Source organism: Macaca nemestrina, chromosome 18 (genome assembly GCF_043159975.1).
Source record: "Macaca nemestrina isolate mMacNem1 chromosome 18, mMacNem.hap1, whole genome shotgun sequence".
NCBI lineage: Eukaryota > Metazoa > Chordata > Mammalia > Primates > Cercopithecidae > Macaca > Macaca nemestrina.
Window position 1 is genome coordinate 48,970,260 of NC_092142.1, and position 27,069 is coordinate 48,997,328.

A 27,069-nucleotide genomic window follows, 5' to 3' on the forward strand; every position below is an offset into this window, starting at 1 on the left:
CGCCACCACGCCTGGCTAATTTTTGTATTTTTAGTACAGACGGGGTTTCATCATATTGGTCAGGCTGGTCTTGAACTCCTGACCTCAGGTGATCCACTCACCTTGGCCTCCCAAAGTGGTGGGTTTAACAGGTGTGAGCCACAGTGCCCAGCCCAAGACTGATCTTTGATAGGCCCAAATGCAACATGAGCTACACTTCTGTTACTCTCTAAAATTTGCCATAGTAATTAATGTTATTTCCTTTACTGGACAGTCAACTCTTTGACGGTAGGGTTGCCATGGAATGGAACTTTTCTCCAGTAGAATGTTGACCTGAGCCCGGGCGCGGTGGCTCATACCTGTAATACTAGCACTTTGGAAGGCTGAGGCGGGCAGATCATTTGAGATCAAGAGTTTGAGACCAGTCTGACCAACATGGTAAAACCCCGTCTCCACTGAAAAAAAAAAAAAAATAGCTGGGCATGGTGGCACATGCCTGTAATCTCAGCTACTTAGGAGGCTAAGGCAGGAGGATTGCTTGAACTCAGAGGCAGAGGTTACAATAAGCCCAGATGGCACCATTGCACTCCAGCCTGGACAACAGAGTGAGACTGTGTCTTTTTTTTTTTTTTTTTTTTGAGACGGAGTCTTGCTCTGTCACCCAGGCTGGAGTGCAGTGGCCGGATCTCGGCTCACTGCAAGCTCCGCCTCCCGGGTTCACGCCATTCTCCTGCCTCAGCCTCCCGAGTAGCTGGGACTACAGGCGCCGCCACCTCGCCCGGATAGTTTTTTTGTATTTTTTAGTAGAGACGGGGTTTCACCATGTTAGCCAGGATGGTCTCGATCTCCTGACCTCGTGATCCGCCCGTCTCGGCCTCCCAAAGAGACTCTGTTTCAAAAACAAAAAGAAAAAAAAAGAAAGTTGACCCAAAGCTATGCATATATTGAGTACTCACTCGTTACATGTCTAATTGTAAAGACCACCTAAGATTCTCCTGTACTTTTCCCTCTGCTTAGTATTTACCACAATTTACCACAAAGTTATTAATATGATTATATATTCAACAGATCTCTCCCTGGACTGTAAACTCCATAAGGACGGGGAGAGAGGACAGGAACCAAATTGTCTTGATTATTGTTTTATTCCAATGCCCAGCACTGTACCTAGTACTCAACAAATATTTGCAAAAGAATCTTTGTTAAATACAAGTTTCCAAACATTTCCATAGTGCTTATTATCTGCCAGTCTCTGTTCTTAGCACCTTAAACATATGAACACATTTAGTTTTCGTAACAACTCCATGAGGTATATACTATCAATGTCCCCACTTCACTGATGAGGAAACTAAGGCAGGGAGATTAGGTTCTTAAGCGATTCTGTTTTATCAAATATAGACACACATTTGTTCCAAAACATTAACTGGTCTCTGTCTATGACAGGAGCTATGGGAGGTGCTGGGGACACAAAATAAAATCGTGGTTAATACTTTTTGAGTACCTACTATATGTCAGGCTTGGTGTTAGGCACTTTATAGAACTTTATGAACTTTACAGAACTTACAATATCCTTAATCACATTTGATTATTTGTACTCAGTGTTACTTACTGATTGCTTGCTTGATTGATTGATTGAGACAGGGTCTCGCTCTGTCGCCCAGGATGGAGTGCAGTAGCAGGATCACGGCTCACTGTAGCCTCAAACTCCTGGGGTCAAGTGATCTTCCCGCTTTAACCTCCTGAGTAGCTGGAACTACGCACACACGCCACTGTGCCCAGCTAATTTTTAATTTTTTGCGGGGGAAGGGTCGGGGGGGTGGAGTGTTTTCCTATGTTGCCCAAGATGGTCTCGAACTTCTGGCCTCAAGTGATCCTCCCGCCTGGGTCGGCGTTACTATTCTAGTCCAGCCTCCTACTTTCCCGGTAAACCCACAAGACTCCGCCCCTTTGCAGAAGCTGGCCCCGCCCATGCCCTCTTCCACGCCTGCGCCCCCCCCCCCCCCCCCGCCCCGACCCCGACCCAGCAGACGACGCGCCGTGCGCCTGCGCACGGTTTCCCCATGTGTTCTCCAGCAGTCAGCAGGCCCAGCTGAGCAGCAGCCACAGACTTTGCTTGTCACCGGCGCGGCAGCCTCCACCGCCTGCTGTTGCCCTCCTCTCTCGGTGGTCTGTCAGCACAGCGCACGTCGGCATGGGTAAGAGCCGGACGAAGCGCTTCAAGCGACCTCAGTTCTCCCCTGCGGGCGACTGTCAGGCCGAGGCGGCTGCGGCGGCGAATGGGACCGGAGGCGAGGAGGACGACGGGCCAGCGGCGGAGCTGCTGGAAAAGGTGAGGCGAGGGCTCCGCCGGGCCGGGAGAGCGAGACGAGGTTGCCCCGCGCGCGTGCGCACTGCTCTCCTTCTGACCCTCCTCGCTCTCCTCCCCAGCTCCAGCACCCGAGCGCCGAGGTCCGCGAGTGCGCCTGCGCGGGGCTGGCCCGGCTGGTGCAGCAGCGGCCGGCACTCCCGGGCCTGGCGCGCCGAGACGCCGTGCGCCGCCTCGGGCCGCTGCTGCTGGACCCTAGCCTGGCCGTCAGGGAGACTGCAGCCGGCGCGCTGAGGTGAGCCGGGAAGGGTCCGGGGCGGTGCCCACTTCTAGCCTCCCCCGCGCCTGGGCTGCGGGCGGTCGCAGCGGTCAGCCAGCGCCTTCTGTGTGCCACCAGGCCCTGGCCCGGTCTCCCGTTTGCAGAGATTTGAAGCCAGTCTCCAGGCTCCAGAGAACCCCAGTATCCCCGAACCACACGCATCTCATCTGTCCACCTGGCTGCTTCACCTGCAGCGTCCACCTGCTCAAGCGTCACGCCTGCGCACGTTTTACCCTCTCCAAAAGCCCTCCTTAGGGTCCCTTGCTTGGATGAACTCTTCAATTCATGTGTCAGGAATCGTTCTAGATGCAGGGAATTTTGAGCAGCCAAGACTGTTGAGCGAGATCTGTTGACAGCCAAGATCCCCTGTCTTGGCACAAGTCATGTTGATGGGGAGACAGACAGGAAGCTAGTAAAAAGGTAAAACATAATATTGCATAGTGAGAATTGCTGTGGGAAAACGAGATGATGATGAGTTGGGGGTGGGAAGTTTGAATTGGGTGCTCTTGGGCCGGGCGCGGTGGCTCACGCCTGTAATCCCATTGCTTTGGGAGGCCAAGGAAGGAGGATCACTGGAGGCCAGGAGTCCAAGGCCAGTCTGGGCAACATAGCAAGACCCCGTCTCTAGAACAATTTTAAACAATTAGTCAGGCATGGTGGTGGGTGCCCTTTATCCCAGCTACTCAGGAGACTGGGGTGGGAGTATCGCTTCAGCCCAGGAGTTCGAGGCTGCAGTGAGGCATGATCACACCACTGCACTCCAGCCTGGGTGATAGAGCAAGACCCTGTGTCAAAAAAAAAAAAAAAAAAAAAAAAAAGGTGCTCTTTAGATGGCTTGTGAACGGAGATCTGCAGGGTGAGAGAGCCAGGAGACATGGGAAAATAGGGGGAAGAGCATTTCCCACAAAGGGAGCAGCAGCAGCAAAGAAGCGAAGCAGCAGGCGGCTTGTTGTGGTTAAAGAGCAGAGCGGGTAGGTAGGTGGCAGAAAAGAGCAGGGGTGGGTAATTACAGGAGGTGAGGCTGGAGAGAGAGATGAGCTGTACGATTGGTGTAGGGCTGAGGACTTAATCTAAGCAGGGAAGAGACATGCTGTAACTCACCTTTTGAGAAGGCCACTCTGCTGGCTGTGCAGAGAATGGACTGCAGAGGGGGCAAGAGTAGAAGTTAGTATTTGTAGTTCTTGTAGCTCTGTCTCTACTTGTTATTTATATTTCATTCACTGATACAGCAAATATGTATAAAGTGCCTGTGTGCTAGACACTGAGCTAGGCTGTGGGCATGGGGTAATGAGCAAGGCAATGTCTCTCCTTAAGAAATCTTAAAGTTACTGAGGGAGATAAGCATTAACCAGTTACATAAGTGTATAATTACAAAGAATGATAGTGACAAAGGATGCTACAGGAGGGTACAAACAAAGGGTTCAGGGAAGAAGACTCTGAGTGAGTGGTGCTGGAGGTGAGCTCTGAGGGATGAATGGGCATTCACCAGTTGATGGAGGGAAGATAGACGCTCTTCTTCCTCTAGGGAGGAAACAGCATGTGGAAAGCCCTTCCCTTCCTCCCACAGCATACACAGGCTAGGGGATCCTGGCGGATTGTGAGGGCATCTTCTGACTATCTCTATATCCTTAGGTACTAGCACAGTGCTGTGTACTCGGAAGTCATGTCTTTCCAATTAAATTTACCCAGGGCTGCTTTAGGGGGTATCATTCTCAGTAGCCCCACCTTGCTGCCCTTGCAGTTCACTTTTTCTTTTTTTTTTTTTTTTTTCTTGTTTTAGAAGCAGGGTCTCCCTGTGTTGCCCAGGCTGGTCTTGAACTCCTGAGCTCAAGTAATCCTCCCACCTAGGCCTCCCAAAGTGCTGGGATTACAGGTGTGAGCTACAGCACCTAGCCTTGCCCTTGTAGTCTTGATTCCAAGAAAAGGTCCCTTCATACATGATGTGATTTATTCACATGGGAAAAGTCTCCCCACTTCCCTTCTTGTAGCCATGTACCTGTATACTGTCTCAAACCTCAGAACTAAGTTGTTATATGACAGCGTCATCTGTTTATATCTTGTAGAACAAAGATCAGAACAGAACAGGTGGGGCCGGGCGCGGTGGCTCAAGCCTGTAATCCCAGCACTTTGGGAGGCCGAGATGGGCAGATCACGAGGTCAGGAGATCGAGACCATCCTGGCTAACACGGTGAAACCTCGTCTCTACTAAGAAATACAAAAAATAGCCGGGCGAGGTGGCAGCGTCTGTAGTCCCAGCTACTCGGGAGGCTGAGGCCGGAGAATGGCGTGAACCCGGGAGGCGGAGCTTGCAGTGAGCTGAGATCCGGCCACTGCACTCCAGCCTGGGCTACAGAGCGAGACTCCGTCTCAAAAAAAAAAAAAAAAAAAAAAAAAAAAGAACAGAACAGGTGGAAATCTCTGGATTGGTTCTGCAGCATATGACAGAAACAATAAGCTATTTCCTCTGGGAAACCTTAAATATGGCTAAAAATAGAAATGTGAGAGGGTAGAAGTGTTCTGTGACATGCGATGTGGAAGTAAAACATGTTTGAAATTTCTTGTGTAGAAATCTCAGTGCTTGTGGAGGTTTTGAAGTTTGTGATGACATGGTGACTAAGGATATCATGACCCCTCTGGTTGTGCTGCTAAAAGAGGTATGCAGTTTTTACAATATCTTGATGGTAGCTTTTGGGATGCAAACTTAGAGTTTTGGTATTACTTTGGTGTTAGTGACTTTGTCTTCTATGTAAACATCCTGTGGAAATTTCATTCCTTTTCCTGGAAACACCAATCTACTCTCTTAATTGATACTAATCTCTATTATTTTGTAGCTTTATTTTTATGATAGTTAGAAAAGACCTGCCTAAAACTGTACAGACTCACTCCTTTAGATGTTAAACTTCTTACAATAAAAATAATTAGTATTTAGTCATTGCTTATTTATGTGCCAGGTATTATTTTCATGTTTTGGATATTATATAATTTAATCCTCACAGTATCCTATGAGGCAGGTATTATTCCCATTTTACAGATGACAAAGCCGAGGCACAGACATTAGGAACTTGTGAAGATTACAGTAAGTTCTCATGTTTGATCTCATTCCAGTCTTATTGCATGACATAGTTAAGAGGTTAAGGAACTTTCTCTCTGGAGTGCTTCTGGTCCGCTATTCTGTATTGATAGGTAATTTTCAGTTAAGGCTACATAAAGGATATCCAGTTTTGATGAGAGGCATCAGTCGTTTTAGAGTAATGATTCTCAACTGGGTATGATCTTGCTTCACAGGGCACAACTGGCAATGTCTGGAGACATTGGTTGTTACAGAGCTTGTGGGGTAAAAGTTGCTACTGGCATCCAGTGGGTAGAGGCCAGGGATGCTGCTAAACATCCCCAAATGAACATGACAGCCCTTCCTTCCCCAACAAAGAATTTTCTGGTGGAGAATTTCAGTAGTACCTGGATTGAGAAACCTTGCTTTAGAGTGTCTCCTGGTCTGTACTAGAGGGGCTTAAGAGCACCAGCTTTGGAACCAAATGCTGGGGCCTGAATCCCAGCTTCACCACATGCTAATCTAACACCTTCAGCAGCCTCCCTGTACCTCACTTTCCCATTTGCAGCTGGAGATTGGCGATAATAATAGTCATCCTACCTCATAGGTTTATTGTTTGGATTAAATGATTTGATACATGTAAAAAGCTTAGAATAGTACCTTAGAAGGTGCTATGTAATAAAAAAAAACGGAAGGCGCTAGGTAGAAGCTCTTATTTCATCTTTCGTTGCCTTCTTACTGTCTTTTATTACATTTATTAGGTAAAATACTTTGTATTGATTTTGTACTGCTTGTAAGGATTCGATTGACTTGTTAACCACGGTAATTTCTGATGTCTAGCCTTTGTGTTTCATCACCATCGTTACCCTATTTGTTTAATTCTTCTTTGGAACCAGGGTGCTAATCATGATATTTGGTTACAGTGTAGTGCTGGACTGGATTCAAATGAGATGTCCCTGCAGGAGAAAAAAGATCAGAACAGAAATTCTGTTGAGAACATAGCCAATGAGGCTGTGAACGTGCTGTGGAATATATGGTAAGATGCCTTCCAAACACAGCCTCCTGCTATAGCAGTACCCAGGCTGCTATTCTCTGTTATACTGTGTGGGAATCTCTGTTCCCCTTAGTAGGCCTGTTAATCTGGGATGTTAAGACTTGGTAGGAGCCGGACGTGGTGGCTCATGCCTGTAATCCCAGCACTTTGGGAGGCTGAGGCGGGAGGATCACTTGAGGTCAGGAGTTTGAGGCCAACACTGTGAAACCCCGTCTCTACCAAAACTATAAAAAAATTAGCCGAGTGTGGTGGCACATGCCCGTAATCCCAGCTACTCGGAAGGCTGAGGCAGGAGAATCGCTTGAACCCTGGAGGCAGAGCTTGCAGTGAGCCAAGATCATGCCACTGCACTCCAGCCTGGGTGACAGAGCAAAACTCCATCTCAAAAAAAAAAAAAAAAAAAAAGACTTGGTAGGAGGTAGGATCAGGTGACCTAAGATCGACCTTCCTCCCCAATCCCTTTCCTCATTGCATCACTGCATCTTTTGTTTTACGGCTTTCCTTTCCAGTCATTGCACCTGACAAAAAATAGGAGGACTCATGACCACTAGCACCTGTGGCTCCTCCTTTCCCATGACTTCCTGCGCACCCTGAGAAAAATTTGTCTTTAAGCTGGTCAGGCCCAGATGCAGGTGCAGCTTTGGTTTGGCTCTAGACTAAGATGGGGACCACAGACCTTGGCTGGTGCTTTTCTTCCTCTACCCGGGCGGTTACCGTCTGAGTGGGAAGTGGATGCCTAAGAAGAGCTCCCTTGGCCCCTGGAGGAAGAAGGCCACTCTTCATTCTGTGATTGTAGCAGTGGTGAGGGTGGAATGGACTTGCTACTAGGAATGGAAGTGGCTAGAAACCCAACCTAGATTTACTTTTTTCTGCCCCATTTTATGTCCCACATTTCTAGCAAGACTCTGTCACAGTTTCTTATCTTCAGTCAGCAGCAATTACAGTGGCTGACCTGAAAGCACAGATGTTTCTTAGAATACAAGATTAAGTTGGATCCTGAAATGCCTATGTAGCAATCTGACCTTGCCTGTGATTTCATTTTACTGAATGCATTCCACCAGAAATATTAGAGAGATCAGATCTGAGGAAATGGCATTTGAGCAAAAACTGATGGGTGCTGTTTTTCTGTGCACCAGATAACTTTGAGTCAGAAATCGTTGCATTTGGAAATTTTTTAAAAATTTCCTTGAAAAGAGTCTGAATATATCTCCAAGGTGATTTCTCTTTTCTGAATACCTGTGAGCCCTGTATGTATCACTGAGTTACTTTTAACATTCTTGTTTCATAATTCATATTTTAAATTATCTTGACACACATATGGCTTATCTTCCTGACTAGACAGTGGTCTCCTTCATGCTACCATAACTAGGTAGGTAGGTAGGTAGGTAGATAGAAGATATGAAATATTTTTCATCACATAACAGATTTAGTTTAATAATTTAGTCAGCTCTGTTCGCTGTTAGCATGTCACGTGTGTATGTTGTATGTATGGAGGAAACATACAACATGGATATTTCCTCTGGAAACATGGATACAATTATTATAATTATCCTTGTTTACTCTTATTTAATGTGTTTGCTTATTCATAACACTGATAGCTGTCTGAGTCTTTTATTAAAAGCTAGTATAATTTTAAAAATACTTACTGTAATTTCTCTATTGTAGACTGCAAATTCTGCTTGATGAAATTATGATTGCACTCTAAAAGGCTTGAATAAAATATAATTTTATTTTCCTTTAAATTTGTGTTTTTGTTAATGTTCTAAAATATAGTAGGTTAAAAAAATATAAATTTGTGTTTTTGTGTGATAAATATAAAGGCCTTTTATCCTCCTTTAACTTGTTATCATTGTGGTATAGAGGGAAGAAAAAACAGTAGGCTGGACACAGGGAACCTAGGTACTGGGCCTGGCTCTACTGCTGACAAAATATTTGCTCTCTGATGGGCCACATTACCGCTTGGGTCCTGGGTCTTTGCATTTATAAAATGGGGAGTTGAATTAAACGATTTACAAGATCTCTTCCAGCTTTAACCTTCTATAAGGAAACTGGCATCATAGCAAAGAGATTGATGAAAAGGTCCCACTGTGATAGGGATAAAATATACATAGCCAGTTCTCATGTATAGTGAATATGAATGGGTGTTAGTTCCTTCATCGATAAAAATGGTGGGTGTTTGATTCCAACTCCTTGGTTTATAAAGCCTGATTTGTTTTTTTATGGATTGCTATGGTTGATTTCCTACTGTTAAAATGTGAATAGTAAAACTTTTTTTTCCCCCTTCAATTTAGTGAATGCAGTAGTAGAGCAGTGTCTATATTCAACAAAGAAGGGTGTTTGGAGATTGTGTTAAAGTATTTAAGTAGGTTTCCTACCAATGTTGACCTGGCTATTTCAGTAGGTAAGTGAAGAAAAGGTGATGACTTATTAAGAATGTGTAGCCTTGTTCAAAAATTTTCATGCAGCTTTAGTGTGTTTATTCCACTGGAGTGATTTTTTTTCTCATTGTATGTGAATGTGTAGCTCAGCACCTGTTTTTTCTGGGTCTTCTTAAATCTGTGATTAATATTAATTCTTTACCTGCTCATTCAATTTTTCTGCTTTTGGCTCTGAAAGGGAGAAAGGTAATTATGTGAAGATATGTGGTTTCTGGCCTGTTTTCATTCTTAGCAGCCTTTATTAATTCTTAAAGTTTTCATCTCCATTTACTAAGAAACAGTAACCCACAACTACCAGGTCTTTAAGCCAGTTAATTGGAATCTAAACTTACTTAAATGTGTTATGCTACTATCTCATACTTCTGGCAGAAAACTGACGGCCTGAGTTTTGTTGAGAGAGAAAGAGAAAAAGAAGTGATTGAAATTCCACTTAGGCCTGCGTGCCTTCCGTGAGACAGGGAAGGCAAAGTCCAGCAACTTCAGTGGCCTTGGCTGCCTTGCCTTCTCTTTATTGGATTGAGGAGCCACTGGGGACCCTCAGCTCAATGGCAGCAGGCAGAAACCAGAGCATGGGCAGCTCAGCAGAATGCTGGGTGGGAGTGGAGAAACAATTGAGGGAGAGCATTTCTTTTCTCCCCATCATTACGGCAGGTGTCCAGCTGTCCCTTTGTGGAACTGCATTTCTTCTGGGGAGGAAGAAGTGTATTCCCCTGACTGCTATTTCTCTTGACTCTAATGGATATTTTTAAGAGAACAGAATTGGGGGAAAATAGTAGAATAAATACTACTGAGAAAATTTTAAAAATCATTTCTCCAAATGGAATCTTGGTGGGTTTGGGGAGCTGTGAGTAAATGGGGATTTTAAAAACAATTCAGCCATTTTTAGGAATTTGATAGGTGACTTAATCTCAGAGGACAGTTTTTGTTACAATAAGAGAATTTCAGGAAAGTTAGTTCATATGTTAGAAAAACCACTTCTATTTTTCTGCCTTTAGTCTTACAGATTTATTTCTGTTTTTAGCTTTTCTTCCCCTTAATGAGCATTTTTGAAATGGATTAGAATAAAGTCATTTTGCATTGCATAATAGTGTTTTCCTTCTGCATGTAGCTAGATTAATGATTTTTAAAATACATTATTACTTTTACTTCTAAAGTCAAGCAATGCTTACATATAGTAAAATGAACTACAAGATTCCGTCCCATGTATTCATATAACTTTTTTTGAACTTGTATGGTAGCAATCATGGCTGTTAGCTAAAGTAAATTAGTTTCTTAATGGCAAAGATACTACATTTGAATATATGTACAGAAATGCATATATATGGATTTCTATGTAAATATATTGTCCATCACAGCAGTAACATGCATTTTAAGTAATTTTGATGGGCGTGATTTAATATTTTACAGGTCTTAATTTGCTCATACTTTTATATAAACTACTTTTTTTCTTAAAGAATTATTGCTCCACCAGAAATAACCCTAACTTTGAAGGTCATGATAAATTTAAAGGAAGCCAGACATCCCAAAACCTAGGACTGTTTGCTACTGGTCCTTGATAAGTACATAAATTGAGGGTAAATTTTTTTTTTTTTTTTTTTTTTTTTCCTGTGATGGAGTCTCGCTCTGTCGCCCAGGCTGGAGCGCAGCAGTGCGATCATGGCTCACTGCAAGCTCTGCCTCCCGGGTTCACGCCATTCTCCTGCCTCAGCCTCCCAAGTACCTGGGACTACAGGCGCCCGCCACCACGCCTGGCTAATTTTTTGTATTTTCAGTAGAGACGGGGTTTCACTGTGTTAGCCAGGCTGGTCTCGATCTCCTGACTTTGTGATCCGCCTGCCTCGACCTCCCAAAGTGCTGGGATTACAGGCGTGAGCCATCATGCCTGGCCTTTTTTTTGAGACGGAGTCTCAGATCTGTCACCCAGGCTGGAGTGCAGTGGCACAATCTTGACTTACTGCAACCTCCACCTCCAGGGTTCAAGCTATCCTCTTGCCTCAGCCTCCCAAGTAGCTGGGATTTCAGGCGTGCATCACCATGCCTAGCTAATTTTTGTATTTTTAGTAGAGATGGGGTTTTGCCATGTTAGCCAAGCTGGTCTGCAACTCCTGACCTCAGGTGATCCTCCTGCCTCGGCCTCCCAAAGTGCTAGGATTACGGGCATGAGCTACCACGCCCGGCCTGAGGATAAGCTTTTATAAACATTTATAGTAACGACATTGCCACATTTAAGAGTCTTTTTAGGCCGGGCATGGTGGCTCCCACCTGTAATCCCAACGCTTTGGGAGGCCAAGGCGGGCGGATCACGAGGTCAGGAGATTGAGACCATCCTGGCTAACAAGATGAAACCACGTCTCTAGTAAAAATACAGAAAATTAGCTGGGCATGGTGGCAGGCATCTGTAGTCCCAGCTACTCAGGAGGCTGAGGCAGGAGAATGGTATGAACCCAGGAGGCAGAGCTTTCAGCGAGCCGAGGTTGTGCCACTGCACTCCAGCCTAGGCGACAGAGCGAGACTCGGTCTCAAAAAAAAAAAAAAAAAAGAGTCTTTGTAATTGTATTTTGTAAAAAAAAAAGTGTAGATCTGGCTGAACGTGGTGGCTCATGCCTGTAATCTCAGCATTTTGAGGGGCCAAAATGGACACATCACTTGAGACCAGGAGTTCCAGACCAGCCTGGCCTTGATGGTGAAATCGTCTCTACTAAAAATATAGAAATTAGCCAGGCATTGTGGCGCACACCTTTAATCCCAGTTACCTGAGAAGCTGAGGCACAGGAATTGTTTGAACCTGGGAGGCGGAGGTTGCAGTAAGCTGAGATGCGCCACTACACTCCAGCCTGGGTGACAGAGCAAGACTGTCTCAAAAAAAAAAAAAAAAGTATACATCTGTTCAGCATTAGAAATTTAAAAAGAAACGTCTTTTCCAGCACTGATAGGTTGGGAAGCCTCATTTGTGCATATCACCCTGAGATAAAGCATATATATTCTACAAAAGCTACATGTATCTAATGAAGTAACAATACAACGTTTTATTGATGAATTATGCTGGTATAAATTATCCAAAGCAGAATTCATTTGTTTCTAAATATTTATGTTTTGCCTTATAGCATATTGTTTGCAGACAGTGACTGAGGATAACCCAGAGCTGCTGAAGTCTTTCAGTGCTACAGCATTGAACGTGCTGGAATCAGCACTGCTTTCTCCTGTTAGTTCCATGGAATCCCTTCTATTGAAGACATTGGTAGCAGGTAAAATTTAGCCTTATGGCATAGTATATTGTTTTAGTAGCTTTTGATATGGATGTGTGGCGGCAAAATTTAGTCATTCATTTCAACACATCGGGCCTTCTGTGCTTTTATCTGTTCTGAAAATTTTAATATTTAAGAAGAGACCCTTACTTCGAGCAGTTGTCTATAGTTGTAAAGCCTTGTGGAATAGATTTGTTTTGAATTCAACAAACTACTGTTAACCTGATAAAGAGACACTGTTGTCAGGATCCCCACTTATTTATGAACCAGTGATTTCAGAAATTGACCACTTAGTTTTCCGTAAGTTTTTTTTTTTTTTTCCACCAACTCTTTTCTCTCCAGAATCTCTGAATACAGAAGTAAGAAATTATCTGAAGGTCTGTTTAGTATGTACTTTATTTAGTTTCTGTATCTATTTTCTTCTTGCCCTTTGGCCTTACAGAGATAATTTATATTGAGAGTTTTTTTGTTGTTGTTGTTGTTGTTTTAAATTTTTTATTGTTTTGAGATGGAGTCTGGCTCTCTCACCCAGGCTGGAGTGCAGTGGCTGGCTCTGCAACCTCACCTCCGAGTTTCAAGTGATTCTCATGCCTCAGCCTCCCGAGTAGCTGGGATTACAAGCATGCGCCACCATGCCCAGCTTATTTCTGTATTTTTGGTAGAGACAGGGTTTTACCATGTTGGCCAGGCTGGTCTTGAGATCGGGACCTCAGGTGATTTGCCCACCTTGACCTCTTAAAGTACTGGGATTACAGGTATGAGCCACTGTGCCTGGCCTGTTTTTTTTATTTTAATAGTGGTAAATGCACATGAAATTTACCGTCTTAATCATTTTGGGTTTTCTTGAGACAGAGTCCTCCTCTATTGCCCAGGCAGGAGTGCTGTGGTGCGATCTTGGCTCACTGCAGCCTCCACCTCCTGGGCTCAAGTGATCTTCCCATCTCAGCCTCCCAAGCAGCTGGGACCAGGTGCATGCCACCAGGCCCATTTAATTTTTTTTTTTTTTTTTTTTGAGGCGGAGTCTCGCTCTGTCGCCCAGGCTGGAGTGCAGTGGCGCGATCTCGGCTCACTGCAAGCTCCGCCTCCCGGGTTCCCGCCATTCTCCTGCCTCAGCCTCCCGAGTAGCTGGGACTACAGGCGCCGCCACCACGCCCGGCTAATTTTTTTTTGTATTTTTAGTGGAGATGGGGTTTCATTGTGTTAGCCAGGATGGTCTCGATCTCCTGACCTCGTGATCCGCCCATCTCGGCCTCCCAAAGTGCTGGGATTACAGGCTTGAGCCACCGCGCCCGGCCTTTTTTTTTTTTTTTTTTTTGAGACAAACTCTCACTCTGTCACCCAGGATGGAACGCATTGGTGCAAGCTCAGCTTACTGCAGTCTCTGCCTCCTGAGTTCAAGCGATTCTCCTGCCTCAGCCTTCTGAGTAGCTGGGACTACAGGCCCCTGCCACCACGCCTGGCTAATTTTTTGTATTTTTTTAGTAGAGACGGGGTTTCACCTTGTTTGCCAGGATGGTCTCGATCTCCTGACCTCGTGATCCGCCCGCCTCGGCCTCCCAAAGTGCTGGGATCACAGGCGTGAGCCACCACGCCCGGCCTAATTTTTTTATTTTTTAATAGAGATGGGGTTTCACCATGTTGACCAGGCTGGTCTCAAACTCCTGACCTAAAGTGATTGGCCCGTCTCGACCTCCCTGTGCTGGGATTACAGGCATGAACCACAGTGCCCAGCCACAGTTAATTCTTTGTATTTTTTTTTAGAGATGACATCTCACCATGTTGCCTACGCTGGTGTCAAACTCCTGAGCTCTTATAATATGCCCACCTTGACCTCCCAAAGCGCTGGAATTACAGGCGTGAGCCACTGCACCCAGCCTTTAATTGTTTTTAAATGTATAATTTAGTGGTGTAAAATACATTCATATTGTTGTGCAATAAAAATCCGGAACTTTTTTTCATCTTGCAAAACTGAAACTGTACCCTTTAGACACAATTTTTCCCATTTCCCCTTCCCCCAGCTGCTGTCAGCCACCATTCCTTGACTACTCTAGATACCTCATAGAAGTGGAATTATACAGAATTTGTCTTTCTGTGATTGGCTTATTTCTTTTTGCATAGTGGCCTCAAGGTTCATCCATGTTGTAGCATGTGTCAGAAATTCCTTCCTTTTTAATGCTGAATAATATTGCCTTGTAGGTATAATACCACATTTTGTTGATCTGTTCATCTGTTGATAGACACTTGGGTTACTTTTAACTTGGCTATTGTGAATACAGCTATTGTGAAAGTGGATGTAATTTTTTTTTTTTTTTTTTTTTTTTTTTTGAGACGGAGTCTCGCTGTGTTAACCAGGCTGGAGTGCAGTGGCAAGATCTCGGCTCACTGCAACCTCTGCCTCCTGGGTTCAAGTGATTCTTGTGCCTCAGCCACCCAAGTAGCTGGGATTACAAGCGCCCACCACCATGCCTGGCTGATTTTTGTATTTTTAGTAGAGATGGAGTCTCACCATGTTGGCTAGACTTGTCTCGAACTCCTGACCTCAAATGATCCTCCCACCTTGGCCTCCCAAAGTATTGGGATTACAGGGTGAGCCACCGCACCTCGCAAAAATGGATGTAATCTGTTCAAGTCCCTGCTTTCAGTTCTTTTGGGTGGATAGCCAGGAGGTGTTTTTATTTTTGTAGTAACTTAAAAAAAAATTACTCTGACTACTTAATGATAGCTCCTGTTCTTTTTTGATAACCAAAAAACTAAGAACCTGCTCTCATGTTTGTATGTGAGACCGACATTGGAATTTTAGTACATTCCATTCCACTCATGGAATATAAGAAGCTGCTGAGGAGAGCAGCTTAGGTTACAACGAGAGAAAGTGAAGCCACTCACTTTGTCATTTTAAAAGAAACTTGATGAGTGTTCTCTGGGTCTGCTGATAACGCAGTGTATCAGAGAAAGGCATTGTGTGCCAAGAAAGGAAGATGATTGTGCAGGGTTATAACTAAGGGCACTGCCTCAGTGCAGAACTCATTGACATTTAATAAATAATGAACAAAGGCAGTGGGGCTGAGATTTTTTGAAATTACACTGGCCTTAAAAGTCTTGTGAAAATTTAAACTTAATAAAATATTTCACAGGCATTTCTTCTCCTTATGCTTATTTTTTCCCAGGCACAATTTGGAATCTAAAGGACATTATTCCATGCAAGAGTCAAGCAGAAATCATAAATGCCTTACTAAAGATCTTATCTGAAGTTTTGGGAATGGATGCTGGTGAAACAGTTATTCAAATGAAAGAGACTGAAACGCAAAGGTTAAAAACTGCTGCAGAGGCTGAGGAAATATTAGAGAACACTAATGGGGATGATTTGATTGAAGATGATGAAATGGAAGGAATTTCTCATAAGAGAAAAGTCAGAAGGAAAACTTTCGTTTCAGATTTACTTCCGGTAAGTCAGGTTGATGTTTTCAAATATGGATTAATACAGCTGTTTTTTTTTTTCCAGCAGTTATCCTTGGCTTTGCAGAAAAATATTATAGCAAAGTTAGCTATAAAGGGCGTTTCGGCAAAAATGAGTCGTATTTTCCTGTTGATTCTCTTTATGTCATTAAAAATCTCCTAAAGGGGGAAAAGTCTTTTATCTAACGTGATAGTTTTATACACAGGAGAAGATTTCAGAGATGGGATAAACCTATCCTTTTGGAACACTTTAGAAATAGATGATCATCTTTGTAACTCTTGCATCTCCACACTTGTGTTACATACTGTCTGCCAGACTGTCTTCAGACTAAAGGAATTTGTACTTTGCCTGAATTGTCCCTTGCATTCTTGCCTCTTATTTTAGTATTTAGCCTTATCAAGGTGGCAAACCAAATCTTCATTTATCCACTACTGATCCGCAGAGGTTGGGTGACTGTGAGATGAATGATGGTTTGTAGTTTTCTTGGAGTGGGTGATGGTGGCATAGTTGTGCTGGTGGTGTGATACTGCAGTAAAGGGGAGCAATCTGGGGTGCAGGAAGCATTTCAGCTGACAGTCTGCAGAGAGAGAGCCGTATTTGGGGAGAACACTTTGTTAAGGAGGAGAGCAAATAGGAAAACAGGGAACACAGTGACTGAGGCTTTATTCATTCAGGTTCACATTTACTGTGCTCCTAATGTATGCCAGGCACTGTGCTAGACACTGGTCATAAAAAGATGATTAAGATGTAATTTCCAGCCTTCAGGAACTTCCTCCGTGTTGGGAAGACAGACACATAAAACCATGGCTCTAAGGCCTGTGCCGAGAACAGTGCTGTGGCCCTGCATAGATTTCTAAGGGAATGGTATCTGTAGAGTAGGCCCTTGTGACTCAGCCTTTATGGGAGAGCTAAGGAAGAGGCTGCCAGAGAGAGCCTTTTGGACACAACATCTGGGGCGACATAAAGGAGGGGGTAAGAAAAAGCAGGTTAGTGTTTGGAGAGCGCACTCAGGCAGCTGGAGGAAGGAAGAGCACAAGGGGCCTGGCAGCAGGAGGACCAGTCAGGAGGCTGCCAAAGGACAACGAAGGCTGAGTTGGGAGGAGGCAATCATGTCCTCTCATGCTTACCTGTGTTCATGATGTCTCAGGAAGCATAAATTGATGGTGTTTCAAAGAAATCAAAATGTAGATAGAACCACTTTTCCCCTCATACGAGCAACCTGTGGGTGCAAAGCACTGTGTTAAGTGCTGGCACAAATAACAAAAATGGGAAGGCCACGCTGTCCTTGAGTTGCTCACAGATTTTTTTTTTTTTTTTTTTTGGAGACAGAGTTTTGCTTTTGTTGCCCAAATTGCAGTGCAGTGGTGTGATCTCGGCTCACTGCAACCTCCGCCTCCCAGGTTCGAGCAATTCTCCTGCCTCGGCCTCTACAGGCATGTGCCACCACACCTGGCTAACTTGGCATTTTTAGTAGAGATGGGGTTTCCGCATGTTGGTCAGGCTGGTCTCAAACTCCCAACCTCAGGTGACCTGCCCGCCTCAGCCTCCCAAAGTGCTAGGATTACAGGTGTAAGCCACGTGCCCAGCCTAGATCTTTTTATTTTATCATTATTGGTTTATTTTGAGACGAGATCTTCCTATGCTGCCTGGTCTCAAGCGATCCTCCCACCTTGGCCTCCCAAAGTGCTGGGATTGTAGGCGTGCACCATGGTACCCAACCTGTTTCATACCTGTTTGTGGAAAGAGGGGATGTGATAAATCAGGGCTTATGGGGTCATTTTCAGCTGTGGGCACCATGGTACTCAGGTTTCTGTTGATCCTATCTGATGCAGGTATACTGTGTTTGAAGGATCTGAAATCCCTTGCTGGGAATGAGAGAATGGCATTCTTGTGTGATTGTCCCCACCTCCAGCCTTGCTTCCAAGGACCTTCTCCAGGGAGTAAGGTTGGGGGTGAGACCCAAGTCTAACAAGGTTTAGATAGGCGTGCCACTGTTGAAAAACTATTGATACTTAACTGTTACGTAGAGATTTATTTTCTTATTACTTTTATTTTGGTGCTTATAAAAATGCAGTGTTTTTTTACAGTAAAAACTGGCTTTTTAAAGTCTTCTGGCCAGGTGTGGTGGCTGACGCCTGTAATCCTAGCACTTTGGGAGGCTGAGGTGGGCAAATTTCCTGAGTCCAGGAGTTCAAGACCAGCCTGACCAACATGGTAAAACCCCATCTCTACTAAAAACACAAAAATTAGGTGTGGTGGCATGTGTCTGTAGTCCCAGCCACTCAACTTGGAAGGCTGAGGCCCAAGAATCACTTGAACCTGGGAGGTGGAGGTTGCAGTGAGTCAAGATCACGCCACTGCACTCCAGCCTGGCAACTGAGGGAGACTCTGTTTCAGAAAAACAAAACTAAATGAAAATAGAAATAAAGCCTTCCTTAAGATTGTAGTAATGGGCGGTGGTGGGGTGGTGGGATAGAGGAGAAAAAAAAAAAGAAAAGGAAAATAAAGTGTTCTTAACTGACTCGACTGGATGATTAACATGCTAGTTGGTCAGCCAGCCGGTGTTTAAGTGCCACTAGGGTGCCAGGAACACAAGTTATATTCAGCTGTGGTCTTCCACACTATCCAGTGTCTTCTGCAGCACTCCTTCAGAATCAAAACTGCGGCCGGGCGCGGTGGCTCAAGCCTGTAATCCCAGCACTTTGGGAGGCCGAGGAGGGTGGATCATGAGGTCAGGAGATCGAGACTATCCTGGCTAACATGGTGAAACCCCATCTCTACTAAAAATACAAAAAACTAGCCGGGCGTGGTGGCGGGCGCCTGTAGTCCCAGCTACTTGGGAGGCTGAGGCGGGAGAATGGCGTGAACCCGAGAGGTGGAGCTTGCAGTGAGCCGAGATCACGCCACTGCACTCCAGCCTGGGAGACACAGCGAGACTCCGTCTCAAAAAAAAAAAAAAAAAAAAAAATCAAAACTGCATCTTTTAACTTAAGAAGGTATAACCACAGAGATACAAAGGAAGAGCAGTTCAACCCGTTTTTTTGTGGGGGCACATGCAAAAGTAAAGTACTCTCTGCTTAGCTTCCACAGTTACCAATTTTCAAATTCTCTTCTATTTGATTTCATCTAGTTCCCCTCACACTGTCTTTTCTCTACTGATTATTTTGAAGCAAATCTCAGATGTCATAACATTTCATCTAAATTGGTTCTTTATGTCAGCTCGATAGCAGTGAGAAGCAGAGAAAAGTTCTGAGCAAGAGAGTTACATAAAGAGGTGGAGTTTAATTTCAGAGTTCCTTTTAAGCCACATCTTTGGCTGGGCATGGTGGCTCACGCCTGTAATCCCAGCACTTGGGGAGGCCAGGGTGGGTGGATCACTTGAGGCCAGGAGTTCAAGACCTGCCTGGCCAATATGGTGAAACCCTGTCTCTACTAAAAATGCAAAAAATTAGCCGAGCATGGTGGTGCATACCTGTAGTCCCAGCTACTCGGGAGGTTGGGGCATGAGAATGGCTTGAACCCAGGAGGCAGAGATTGCAGTGAGCCAAGATCATGCCACTGCACTCCAGCCTGGGTGACAGAGCAAGACGCTGTCTCCAAAAAAAAAAAAAAAGAATAAAAAAGAATAAGCCAGATCTTCATATATTTTAAGTGGATGACAGCCCAGCAGCAACATGTCTTGTTTAGCTTTGAATCTTCTCTAATAAATGTATATTTAGTTGAATTAGCACACACACAAAGCAAATAGAAATTATTTTTATATACATTCTTGCTACCAATAAGTAGAATTCAAATTTAGGGATCCCTGAGCTACATCTATTAAATTAGCAATTTGCTTTTCTTTCTTTTTTTTTTTTTTTTTTACATAATATGATTAAAAGTTATAGTTAAATTGTTGCACAAAGAAGTCACTGGGGCTGGACATGGTGGTCACGCCTATAATCTCAACACTTTGGGAGGCTGAGGTGGGAGGATTACTTGAGGTCAGGATTTCAAGATCAGCCTGGGCAATATACTGAGACCCCATCTCTCAAAAAAAAGCAGGTAAATTTATTTTTTTTTTTTGAGACGGAGTGTCACTGTCGCCCAGGCTAGAGTGCAGTGGTGCAATCTCGGCTCACTGCAACCTCTGCCTCCTAGGTTCAAGGGATTATCCTGCCTGAGCCTCCCAAGTAGGTGAGATTACAGGCATGTGCCACCATGCCTGGCTAAGACCTTGTCTCTACAAAAAAGTAAAAAATTAGCCATCCATGGTGGCGTGCACCTGTAGTCCTAGCTACTCAGAGGCTGCAGCAAGAGGATTGCTTGAGCGCAGGAATTTGAGGTTGCAGTGAGCTATGAACGTGCCACTGCACTCCAGCCTAGGAAACAGAAAACAGTTGAAAACTAAAGTTGGGAAATATTCAAATAGTAAAATATACATTATTTTTAGCCCATGTACTGTTTTGGAATATCAGTGTGGTTATTTCACTTTTCATAGACAATTTGAGAATAAAGGTTATATAAATTTATATTACCCATTTTAAGAAATATTAGTTGATACGTTAAGTTTAAGTTGGCGTTATATATTTTCAGAGGAAAAAAAAAAAAGCTTCCTGCTTTCTTTAGTCTTAGAGAAATGCTTTATTATAGTCTTTAAAGAAAGGCAGGAAGCAAGTCCGTCTGCTCCATAGCAAGTTCTACAGGTCATATAAGGGCTCCTTAGTAGTGTTTGTTAACGCAGCCATTGCAAGAAAGACATCTAAGCTGAGCATCTAAAAGCAGGTTTGTTTGTAAGTGCCTGGTGTCTGAAATGAACTCTTGTTTAAATCCTAGTATGCCCAGCTACTTCTTGACATAGTAGATTAAGTTTCAGGGTGAATTCCGTTCAGAATTCCTGGATATTTGTCTGTTCTCTCCAGCTAACTAAGCGACGCTTGGGGAATAGCCATGCAGATGGATGGGAACCCAGTTAATGGGGGCATGCTCCACCGTACCAAGAGGAATTATAATGCTCGTTTGTACTTCTGGCACTTCATGACTTTTCTTTTACCTACCCCATTCTCCATGTGCTCTATTCCAAGTACAAAAATCTAGTAGGCTTTCACTAAGGAAATTCCCCAAAAACATTTTCCCAACCATTGAGAGTTGGTCATTTACTTTTTTTTTTTTTTTTTTTTAAAGCCCACTGACAAGGAGCTGAGAGAGACTATAGCATTGCTGACAGCTCAACAGACTGCTCTGGAAATTATCGTCAACATGTGCTGCAATGAAGGTTTGTTAACAGTTTACATTTAGACATTTTCCCCCTGGGCCAAGAGGGAAACTCCCGTGGAGATTTTCTTAACTATTCCAGTTCTGCGTGGTTTGCCCGCTTCCCAGATCCCTCTGATGACGAATGGGAAGAACTTTCTAGCAGTGATGAAAGTGATGCATTTATGGAGAATTCCTTCAGTGAGTGCGGGGGACAGCTGTTCTCTCCCCTCTGCCTCTCCCATGAGGTTCACACTGCTCTCACCAACTACCTCATCCCAAAGAAGGTAATCCGTTTTCATTCTAGGCTTACCGTGGAGCGTGGGAAAGGCTTAAGCAAGGTATTCATTCTGTGTACAAAAGAAGCAAGCTCACACTTTCAGGTTGTAGATGGTGGTAAGATCTGAGACAAAGCTGAGCTAGTAGTACTGGAAGTAGGTGAAAAGGTCATTCTATATGAAGCCTAACCATTTCACTTAGGAGTAATATTTTGGAATTATATAAGGGAATCATGTGTTAAATGACTACTCTTTAACTTTTGCTTTACTGCCTCTTTTAAATCTAGATTTTTGAGAAAACTGCCTTTCCAAACAGCATTGCAGTTGACCTATGTTCTAGGAACCCTACTTGGAAACCTTTGATTAGAAAGTAAGAACTTTTCTACTTTCAAAAACATTTGTCATTATTTTATTTTATGAAATGATGGGCCATTAAATAGAAGGTGCTGACTCCCCCTCAGACCCAGAAGTTTTGTTCCTGGGTATATATACCAGAAAAATACTGCCCATGTGCCCTAGAATACATGTTCATAGCAGTGTATGTCACAGTTGCCCCAACCCGTAAACAAATTTGTTGTCCATCAGAGTTAGAATGGTAAATATATTTTGGCAAAATCACTCAGTGCAATACATGCAGCAGTAAAAGGGATTTGAATTAGAACTACTCACAACTTGGATGGAGCTTACATTGTTGAACCAAAAAAGCAAGACATAAAAGAATACGCACACTGTGATTCAGTTTTTACAAAGTTGAGAAACAGGCAACATTGAACTATTTTGTTCAGGGATGCATACCTTGGTGATAAGCCTATTAAAAAAAAAAAAAAAAGGGCAAGGAAATGTTTACCGTAAAAGTCTGTGTGGTGGTTACCTGTAGGTGTCAGGGAGGTGGGATGTTATAAGGAAGAGAGACAGGCTTTCAGGGTCCGGCAGTGTTTCTTTCTTTCCCAGGTGCATGGGTGTTGGCTTCATAGACTGTTTGTTAAGCTCTCTATATATGTTGTGTTCTTAACCATATATATGTCACATTTCACAATTAAAAATAATTTTAGGCTGGCGTGGTGGCTCACACCTATAATCCCAGGACACTGGGAGGCCGAGGTGGGAGGATCACTTGAGACCAGGAGTTTGAAACCAGCCTGCGCAGCATAGCAAGACCCCATCTCTACAAAGAAAAAAAAAACATTACAAAAACTAGCCTGGCATAGTGGCACTCAGCTGTAGTCCTAGCTACTCAGGAGGCTGAAGTGTGAGGATTGCTTGAACTCAGCAGTCCAAGGCTTTCGTGAGCTATGATGGTGACACTGTACTCCAGCCTGGGAAACAGAATAAGAATTCTTCCTATCTGAAGAAAATTATAATTTTAAGGATGCTACCCTACATAGAAATTTTTCTAAAACAGATTCCTCATGACTCATTAATGAGTTGTATATCAGAGGGCGTGAATACTCAAGCAGTTTGATTTGGCAGATTAATGGTTACTTTACAATTCTAGCACTTATCCAGGCAGGAGGATTGTTTGAGGCGAAGAGTTCCAGACCAGCCTGGGCAACATAGCAAGACCCCTATCTACAAAAAATAAAAAACTCAGCCAGGTGTGGTTGCGTGCACATGTAATCCTGCTCCTTAGGAGGCTGAGGCAGGAGGATCACTTGTGCTCAGGAGGTTGAGGCTGCAGCGAGCTGTGATCACACCACTGCACTCCAGCCTGGGCAATAGAGCAAGACCCCGTCTGAAAAATGATAATACATTTTAGAAAACACAAAAAACAGTTCACCTTGTGATTCTTTGCTAACTGCCATAGATCGCCTTGTATTTATAGATATTTCCAGTCAGAACCTGAAGCTTAGACTAAAAGTTAATACTGAATTCTGATGGGCAACTTCTGGAGAAACAGACAGCATTGTTTCACTTCCTTTCCAGAATGAACACTATTCAGTGCAGAGCCCTCTTCTGTCTCCAGAGTCTTGTGTCCCTCCTGGATGTGGAGCACCTGGGAGGAGCCGCAGCCCTTCAGACACTTGCACAGCATCTGTCACAGCTGCTTTTTTCTCAACCAGGTAAATATTTAGGCTTTATTGTGAAAGACTACGCAGACAAAACAGAATTTTGAAGGGGCAGGAACTTGGATTTTGTAAATGTGTATTGTTTGTCATCCAATCTGCAGAAACCTTTCCCAGACACAGAAATCACATATTTATAGTTGCCCGGGGGTACAGAGTCAAAACGAGGTATGCAGGCAGCTCCTGGGCTTATAGTTTTCTTTTTTATTAAAATTGTTTGCATCTAGTTTTATCAGGCCAATCAAGGCTGAATCATAAACATCATAAAGGCCTCATTAAGGTATTTGGGTAATTCTTGACCAGGCGCGGTGGCTCATGCCTGTAGTCCCAGCACTTTGGGAGGCTGAGGCGGGAGGATCACCTGAGGTCAGGAGTTGGAGACCAGCCTGGCCAACATGATGAAACCCCTCTACTAAAATACAAAAATTTAGCTGGGCGTAGTGGCGGATGCCTGTAATCCCAGCTACTTGGGAGGCTGAGGCGGGAGAATGGCTTGAACCCAGGAGGCAGGGATTGCAGTGATCTGAGGTCATGCCACTGCACTCCAGCCTGGGCAGCAAGAGCAAAACTCCATCTCCAAATAATAATAATAATAATTGAGTCATTTTCTATTATTTTCTTCCCAGTTATAAGCATTTAAATTTGATTCATATATGTATGTAGTACAGAATTCAAAAGTTTATTAGAGGACAGAAACTGGAAGCCTCGCTCCTTTCTTCCACACCCAGTTCCTCTCTCAGAGTCAAGTTACAGTTACACCAGTTACTTGTGTATCCTTCCAGAGAGATTCTCCATATGTAAGAGAGCATGTGTATGTGGGCATGCATGCGTGTGTGTAAGGCAAATGGTAGAATACCATCCACACAATTCTACACCTTGCCATCATCTAATATATATATTTCTTCAAACACATTTGCATGGTAGGAGCTGAATCTCTAAGTTAACAGGTCTCTGATATGGATTAATTTCATATGCACACAAAGATCTATAGAGATACCGGAGTTAAATATTCTTTTAAATGACCTAGCTGTGAGTTTCACTTGGAGGAAAAAAAAAAAAAACTAGCTGTACAAAGTCCGATGCATATTCTTCTAACAGATTTTCATAGTTCCTCATAGTAAAATCTTACTTAACTTGACTACATTAAACTATAGGAGCTCAAACCAAACAAACAAAAACAAGAGACTCAGAGAGAAGAACAAGTGGTGTGTTGTATACTAAAGGAAAACTCTCCACGTTACTCCACCCAGCATCCATTGCTGGAGTGAGGGTAGCCTGGGAGGTGGGATTCTGCCCCTCTCTCTCAGCTGCTGAGGTTCCAGGTGTCTCTCAGGACTTTTGGGGGGTAAATGTGAAGATATTTGCTTCCTACGCTGACAAATAAGATAATTCCATTGTGTTACATGCAGTGTATTCTTCATATATTTTATCCTCCTTTTTAGACACAACATTAAGTCCAAGAACTGAACTCTTAAAAGATCAGGCCAGGCGCGGTGGCTCACACCTGTAATCCCAGCACTTTGGGAGGCCAAGGCAGGTGGATCACCTGAGGTCGGGAGTTCGAGACCAGCCTGGCCAACATGGCAAAACCCTGTCTCTACTAAAAATACAAAAATTAGCTGGGCGTGGTGGCAGGCGCCTGTAATCCCAGCCACTCGGGAGGCTGAGGCAAGAGAATCACTTGAACCCTGGAGGCGGAGGTTGCGGTGAGCCAAGATCGCGCCATTGCACTCCAGCCTGGGCAACAACAGTGAAACTCCATTTCAAAAAAAAAAAAAAATCAAAAGAGAGTCACTTTTTACTAATACAAGTTTTTGTGTCAACATCCATTCAAATGTTGGTCCCCAGTTCTTTAGACATTTGTTTTACATTCCGTCAAGTTCCTAAGAGGTGCTGTGTGTTTAATAGTACATGTTTTTCAAGTTCTAAATTAATCTTTAAAAATTAAGTAATTAAATGTTCAGAAACCCATAAATGGTTACTGAGCTGTCTCTGCCGCCCTTTCAACATTGATCAGTTAACAGGTGTAGCTTTCAAGTACTCCCTGACTGTGCATTCATTGGCTGGAATGATCCCATGAAAGCTGTGCCCAGCCATGCCCAGGACAGGATATAGTCAGGATATGGGCAGTGCTAGTCCCATTCCCATTCCAAGGCAGGACGGGACAAGCACTGGAGTACAAAGGCTCGTCAGTGTGAGCAGACCAGATGATGGCTGTAGCTTTGTATTTGTCTCGCAACCTCCTTCTAAACCTGGAAGAGATCTGGATGATAAACGGGGAGGGAACTTTCCCCCACTTTTGCAAGCATTCTGGCTCCCATCAGCCCAGCAAGATGTCCTGTGGGGTGGGAGTGAGAGGGCTGCTGTTGCTCATGCCCACCCCCACCAATTCCCCTGGGTAGAGGCAAGGGGCAGAGCCAGGCAGGGAGACCACAGCCAGAGTCCCAAGTGAGCAGGACCCCAAGTCTCTCACTGCTTCCAAGCCCTGCCTAAGCTCTAGGTAACCCTGGCAGCCCTGGTTCCACAAGCTGCCATCTCTCAGCTCTGGGCCATTTCTCAGTGAGAGTCTGGTCCAGGTACCCCAGGTCCCATCCCCAGGCAGCATGCAAAGTTTATTTCACTTGAAACAAACTCCCTGTGTGCCTGTGCTATAGTGAAAGCACTCAGATATGTTTCTCCTGGTTCTGATGGTTATTTGTGGTCACTGAGGCCAGCACATTTATTAACTGCAAAGATCACAGGAAAACCATCCCAAGCTGAGTCCTGGAGAAATAATGGAACGTTTCTGAATTGTGGGAAAATATAACTAAGCACTTTGATTTTAAATAAATTCCCATTTCATGTCTATTCTTGACATCATCTTTTTTTTTTTTTTAAGGTTCAGGAATGTGACATGCTGCTAGGTTAAGAATGCTTTTGTGTATCCTGAGGGCCATGATGTTATTTATGTAGAAATCACCTACCACACATTACTGTCACAACAGTGATTTTGAAAATGTATTCATCTAACGACATGGGCTCAGTTACTTCCAGGGATTGGTAGTCTGAATTGGCCTTGCCTGTGTAATGGGTTTGGATGGTTACTGCTGGGGGAAGAGGGCCATTACAATACCTCTGGGCTATCCAGCTTGCTTGGGGCCCATACTCATATCCCATCTATGGCCTTCGTATCACCTGACACTGGCATTTGGAGAAATGGAGAATGAAAATGACTCGAAAAGTAGTATCATTGTTATTTATTTTGGAGTAACAGAATATTTTCTTATCAGAATGAATTTGATAAAGGATAATTGCTTATATTTGCAGGTGATTTTTTTTTCTCTCTCATTTGAGATAGAGTCTCACTCTGTTGCCCAGGCTGGAGTACAGTGGCGCAATTTTGGCTCACTTCTATTTCCGCCCCCCAAGTTCAAGCAATTCTCCTGCCTCAGTCTCTTGAGTAGCTGGGATTACAGGTACCAGCCACCGTGCCTGGCTAAATTTTTTTTTTTTTAATACTTTAAGTTCTAGGGTACATGTGCACAACGTGCAGGTTTGTTACATATGTATACATGTGCCATTTGGTGTGCTGCACCCATTAACTCATCATTTATATTAGGTGTATTTCCTAATGCTATCCCTCACCCCTCCCCCCACCCCATGACAGGCCCCAGTGT

At 43.9% G+C, this 27,069-nt stretch overlaps 1 protein-coding gene across 7 annotated transcripts in view; it reads left to right on the forward strand.

Moving 5' to 3' along the window:
• The first annotated feature begins 2,004 nt into the window (after positions 1-2,004).
• LOC105492249 (HEAT repeat containing 3) overlaps positions 2,005-27,069 on the forward strand; it is an 88,109-nt gene continuing 63,044 nt past the window's right edge. For 2 of the 7 annotated variants that reach the window (XM_024796178.2, XM_071084508.1), the window contains exons 1-11: positions 2,005-2,305; positions 2,404-2,576; positions 5,167-5,254; positions 6,573-6,685; positions 8,995-9,104; positions 12,246-12,386; positions 15,551-15,828; positions 21,004-21,094; positions 21,202-21,359; positions 21,638-21,720; positions 23,274-23,410. In XM_024796178.2, coding sequence (XP_024651946.2) covers positions 2,168-2,305; positions 2,404-2,576; positions 5,167-5,254; positions 6,573-6,685; positions 8,995-9,104; positions 12,246-12,386; positions 15,551-15,828; positions 21,004-21,094; positions 21,202-21,359; positions 21,638-21,720; positions 23,274-23,410 — 1,510 coding nt within the window. In that variant the 5' untranslated portion in view covers positions 2,005-2,167. Of the gene's footprint in view, positions 2,306-2,403; positions 2,577-2,609; positions 3,021-5,166; positions 5,255-5,631; positions 5,677-6,572; positions 6,686-8,994; positions 9,105-12,245; positions 12,387-15,550; positions 15,829-21,003; positions 21,095-21,201; positions 21,360-21,637; positions 21,721-23,273; positions 23,411-27,069 lie in introns of those variants that run through there. The other 5 variants (XM_071084509.1, XM_024796182.2, XM_011759282.2 and 2 more) reach the window with 4 other exon arrangements.